This window comes from Colobus angolensis, unplaced genomic scaffold (genome assembly GCF_000951035.1).
Source record: "Colobus angolensis palliatus isolate OR3802 unplaced genomic scaffold, Cang.pa_1.0 Scaffold95, whole genome shotgun sequence".
In the NCBI taxonomy this organism is placed as follows: domain Eukaryota; kingdom Metazoa; phylum Chordata; class Mammalia; order Primates; family Cercopithecidae; genus Colobus; species Colobus angolensis.
The window spans coordinates 1,666,403-1,671,573 of record NW_012123487.1 but is presented as its reverse complement, the minus strand read 5'-3'; the positions used below and the strand labels follow the sequence as shown (position 1 = coordinate 1,671,573).

General features: G+C 50.6%; 1 protein-coding gene across 1 annotated transcript in view; it reads right to left on the bottom strand.

The window, feature by feature from the left end:
• Window positions 1-5,171, bottom strand: part of CCDC108 (coiled-coil domain containing 108) — a 41,227-nt gene that overhangs the window by 7,120 nt on the left and 28,936 nt on the right. Inside the window, exons 22-27 of the mRNA XM_011932237.1 lie at window positions 4,021-4,197; window positions 3,678-3,744; window positions 3,418-3,528; window positions 964-1,155; window positions 705-863; window positions 100-243 (exon numbers count right to left, since the gene is read on the bottom strand). Coding sequence (XP_011787627.1) covers window positions 100-243; window positions 705-863; window positions 964-1,155; window positions 3,418-3,528; window positions 3,678-3,744; window positions 4,021-4,197 — 850 coding nt within the window. The remainder of the gene's footprint in view (window positions 1-99; window positions 244-704; window positions 864-963; window positions 1,156-3,417; window positions 3,529-3,677; window positions 3,745-4,020; window positions 4,198-5,171) is intronic.

Here is a 5,171-nt window from a genome sequence, read left to right as displayed (position 1 = left end):
GATGGGATGGGATGGAGTGGGGTGGGATGGGATGAGGTCAGGTGGGGTTGCATGTGTCCAGAGTTCTGATGGAGGTTCAAGGGCTCAGGGGACTCTCACCTCCCCAAAATCTAGAGGACTTGGCTGCCAGGAGAAGGCAATTTCCTCATTCTTGGAGATGTTGTTGAGGAAGAGCAGGCGGCTGCACTTGCTCTGCACAGGGATGTTTCCCAGGGAAATATGAGACTGAGACAGGAAGACATTCTGTGGGTGGAGAGCAGAGGTAAAGAAATAAGAACTGGCCAGGTGCGGTGGATCACGCCTGTAAGCCCAGCACTTTGGGAGGCCAAGGCGGGCAGATCACGAGGTCAGAAAATCAAGACCACTGGGCCTGGCCCTTTTGATACTGTTCAACACCCCCACTCCTATGCCATCTTTTAACATCCTCATCCCAGATAAGAGGGTGGGATGCAGGGCCCTGTGGCAGGTGGAGCGGCTTGAGCAGGAACACCTGTGGGCACTAGGTGGCAGGGTAGGCCTCTCATGGAGCCAGTGCCACCTCCTGAATCTGGAGGAGGGTGACTTCCAAGGCCTCATCTCAGACTCTGTCCCTCTTCAACTACATCTCATGTCCCTCCCAGCCTCCCCATCGTTCTGTCCTGGCCACCCTGGGCTCTGAGGCTCTTCCCCAAGGCCTCAGGCCTTCCCAGTTCCCCTTTCCCCACCTGTCCAGGCACCACCAGCCTAGAGTGTATGGAACTGTTGTCCCACGAGGAGATGTTGTGGAATGGGGCTGTGTCCCCCATCATATGGGGGTCGTAGCCCACTCCCTGGAAGTGGATGAGGGCCGAGTTCCATCCCAGGATGTGTATGGGCACGTCCACCTGGGGAGTTAGGAGGGTTGGGGTAGGGACTGGTCAGAGGGAGGCCTGCTGAGGAAGCCAGCACCACTCCGCCTCCCACATCATCCAGGCTGCTGCTCACCGTGTAGGTCTTGGCCTCGATAGGTGAGAAGATCCACAAGACCCGTGCAGTAGTACCTGGCTGGATCTCCCCTTTGGGGTTGAGGCAGCAGAAGATGGGATGATCGAAATTTTTTTCCTGAACCTGTGACAGGACATCGGTCTGGACCTCATATGTCACAGGCACTGAGCCACCATTATACAGTTCATAAATCTACAGGGGGCAGGAATAGGAAAATTGCCGCATCAGTTCAGGACTGCAAACCAGAAAGCCTGCGCCCACTGTGGGAGCACAGGCTGGTCTCCATGATGTCACCCTTTGAGTCTGTGAGCTCCTCTAAAGATCTCTGATTTCTCGTGTGGCTTGATTACCCAAGAAGTATGTAACTGTATGTTCAGCTGGTGACATTTTAGGATAATCTGTGGTCTTACTTGTAAAGGAGCAGCTTATTTTATTTGTCTTCAATTTAACTTCATCAAGTTTTTTTTTGTTTGTTTTTGTTTTGTTTTTGTTTTTGTTTTTTTGAGACAAGGTCTCACTTTGTCACCCAGGCTGGAATGCAGTGGCATAATCATGTCTCACTGCCGCCTCGACCTCCTGGGCTCAAGCAATCTTTCTACCTCAGCCTGCCAAGTAGTTAGGACCACAGGTGTGCACTACCACACACAGCTGCTTCAAAAAAATATATTTTTTTAGAGATGGGGTCTCACTATGTTGGTCAGGCTGGTCTTGAACTCCTGGCCTCAAGCAATCCTCCCACCTCTGCCTCCCACACTGCTGGGATTACAGGATGAGCCACTGCGCCTGGCCGAGGGAGTTCTGCTTAAAGGCAAGTAAGGGGGCAGAAAGGTCTGAGGGACCAAAGACCAACGCCAAAGGTTGAGAATCACAGAATGTCCTAGAAGAAACCAGATATCTTCTGGTCCAATTCTTCCTTTTAGAGATGAGAAAATTGAAGCCAAAGAGAGTAGAGTCCATCTGGATTCAGTCCCGGCCCCTTTTCCCCTTTCTGAGCACTCACTCCTGAAAGTGCTGACTCTATTTCTCTAGCCTGGACCACCCTTTGAGCTCCAGACCTGGTACTATGGGTTGAATGCTTGTGTCCCCACAAAATCCATATATTGAAACCTAATCCTCCATAGAGTAGTATTAAGAGATGACCAGGAGATGATTCGGCCACAAAGGCGGAGCCCTCATGAGTGGGATTAGTGCCCTTATAGAAGAGGGTTGTAGAAGCTCGTTTGCCCCCTCCACCATGTGAGGACACAGCAAGAAGCCACCGAACCAGGAAGTGGGCCCCCACCAGACACTAGATCTGCCCATGCCTTGATCTTGGGCTTCCCAGCCTTTTTAATTACGATAAATTATAATAAATTAAATTACAATAAATTATAATAAATTTGTGGTCTTTATAAGCCACCCAATCTATAGTAACTTGTTTTAGCAGCCAGAATGGACTACGACACTTAGTGTCCACCTTCTACCTGACAAGCCCTCTTGGTTGTCTCCTTAGCATCTCAAACTTGGCCAGAACCAAACTCTTCATTCTAAAGCCTATTCCTGCTCCCAGTTTATCTCCTTTTAGAAAATGGCACTACATATTCCCAGTAGCTCAAACCAGCTTCACTGTCACAGCTCCTGCTGGGAAGCCAGAGGGGTAGCAGGTGTCTACAGAAGTGATCAGAGTTGGGGATAGGAAACTAACTCCCCTCTAGATCCAGGAAGCCCATTCCTTGGCCTCTAGGCTGAATGGCTGGAGGCCCCTGCTCAGAAACACATGGACTTCTAAATGATTAGAAATTGCACAGCTGTGAAATGTTTGGGAAAATATTTTGTCCCCCTCTTGGAGATGACCAATGTACATTTCCAGAGCAAGGAAACTGTATTGCTGTCAATCAGTAAAGAAAGAAAAGTCTAAAGTTCCCAAGTTCTTCACATTCCAGAAGGACATCCTTTTTGGAGCAGTGATTTTCACACTATGGCTAAGACCTACTGGTGAGCAGATCTAAATCAATGCTGTGGGTCACGTCCAGCATTTTAAAAACCGGACAGAATAGAATAAAAAAGAAAATATCAGTATACTTTGCATGTAGTAGTATAATTATCAATTTGTGATTCTTCCACTTTGGTTGTACGTTTACATATATACTGGGGTATAAGCATATATAACATCAAATATATTAGTATGGTTCATGGTCAAAGAAGTTTGAAGAATATTTTGCTAAAGGAAAAAAAAATCCTCATTTTTTAATTGGAATTGGACCTGGCAAAGGGCTTAGCACCAGGCACCAGGACACTGCAGCCTCTCCCCTCAAGTCTCTCACAGTTGCCCAGTCTGGGGGTTCAACCTGCTGGCCCAGCCCCTCAAGTGCTTCCAGACAGCCATGTCTTTGTCACTCTTTCAAGGGCTGACACTCATACCTAGAGACCAACACCTAGGCCTTCTTGGTCAACAGGACAATGTGGACCACTGACCTGCCGTGGGGGTAGTGTGTCACCAATGGGAACAGGGATGAACTGGTGGGTAGTAGAGGTGAAGTGCACATACTTCTGCTCCGGCTTCACTGTCACACCTATGAAATTTAGCTGGAAATAAAAGTTCCCCGGGAGGAACTGACACAGCCAGCGGAGATCTGGACCCCAGCTCCCCAGGAGAACACAGCTCCCTGCTCCTGTCCAGCCAGCCCCCTCCTCCAGCCTGAAACCAGGGCAGGGCCAGGGTGCTGGGGCCTCACCAGGATCTCCCGGCCATGGGACACCTTAAAGAGCACTGGGAGGTGATCAGTACCGATGAACAGGTGGCTAGAAAGAAAAGTCTGGGAGTGAGTTCTGAAGCCCTGGTACAAGAAAGAGAGCAAATGGACATGACGTTTCTGTGGCTTTGAGCTGGCCAGCCCCTGGGAGCAACTCGCCCTTGAGTTGGGATGGGGCAAGAAGGAAACTAGACCTCCCCTGCAGGTGAGAAGGTGGTCCTCCCAGGGAATGGCCATTTGGGGTGCCCTGGAGTCACACAAGGAAAGGCCAGGAGTAGGGGTCTCTATGACTGGAAGTGCAGGGGACTTGGGAGGTGGGGAACACCTGTATTTTAACTCCACCATCTGCTCCTGCCCGGGACTCAGGCTCCCAGCCTTGGGGCTGATGGAGAAGATGCAATTGTCCTGCACGCGCATCTGGTGGAGCTCAGTGGAATTCAACTCTGCTTGCTCTGCCCAGAGCTCCACATCAATCCGCTGGTCACTTGGAAAGAGGAAGGCCCTGGGAGACAGATGCAAAGCCATACAAAGAACTGGTCAGGCAGAGCAGAGAGGTAGGGGCTCTGAGACCCCCACGGGCAGGTGGAGGCTTCTTCCATGATTCCCACACTTCATGCTCCATTTGGCAAACTGTCCCATGTGTGCCTGAGCAAATGTGGCTGTTGTGGATTCTCATTTCATAATGGCCCCCAAACCCAGGAACGGACACAGGGCCATGGCAACTCAAGAAGTGAAGAGTGGGGCTCCCACTGTGAGTGCCAGGAGTCAAGGTGTTGCTTGAATATGAGTGCCACTTTGAGTTGGCCATGAACCCTTCTGTGACAAAGCTCTTGGGAAAGGGCCATTTGGGACACCTAGGAAGGCTGGCACCACCAACCAGCAGCCCCAGGGAGTGGGGTGTCCAGGTCAACTTGGGCACAGGGTGGAGAACAGACGCCCCAGCAGGGCTGGCACTCTTGAAACAGAAGCAAGTCTGTGCACAGAGTTAATGTCCCTGACATGCCTAGAACTGCAGTAAAGTAGATAATGCACCTTAAGTAGCCGATAAAACTAGTGACAAAGGGGTCCTGAGGTCACAATCTGAAAGGAGAACCCATTTCACTCTCAGAGATGGCACAGAACTGGTTCCAGGTACAAACTGGGTGGAGGATACGACAGGGAGCATCCAGAAAAGGAAAAAAAAGTGCACAACACACACCTGAGAGAAAGTGAGCAACGCACACCTGAATGCACACCTGAGAGGAAGCGCAACGCACACTTGAGCGGAAGCGTGCAACGCACACCTTAGAGGAAGCGCGCAATGCACACCTGAGGAGAATGCGCGCAACACACACCTGAGGAGAATGCGCACAACACACACCTGAGAGAAAGCACACGACACACACCTGAGGAGAATGCACGCAACACACACCTAGGAGGATGTGCACAACACACACCTGAGGAGAATGCGTGCAACACACACCTGAGGAGAATGCG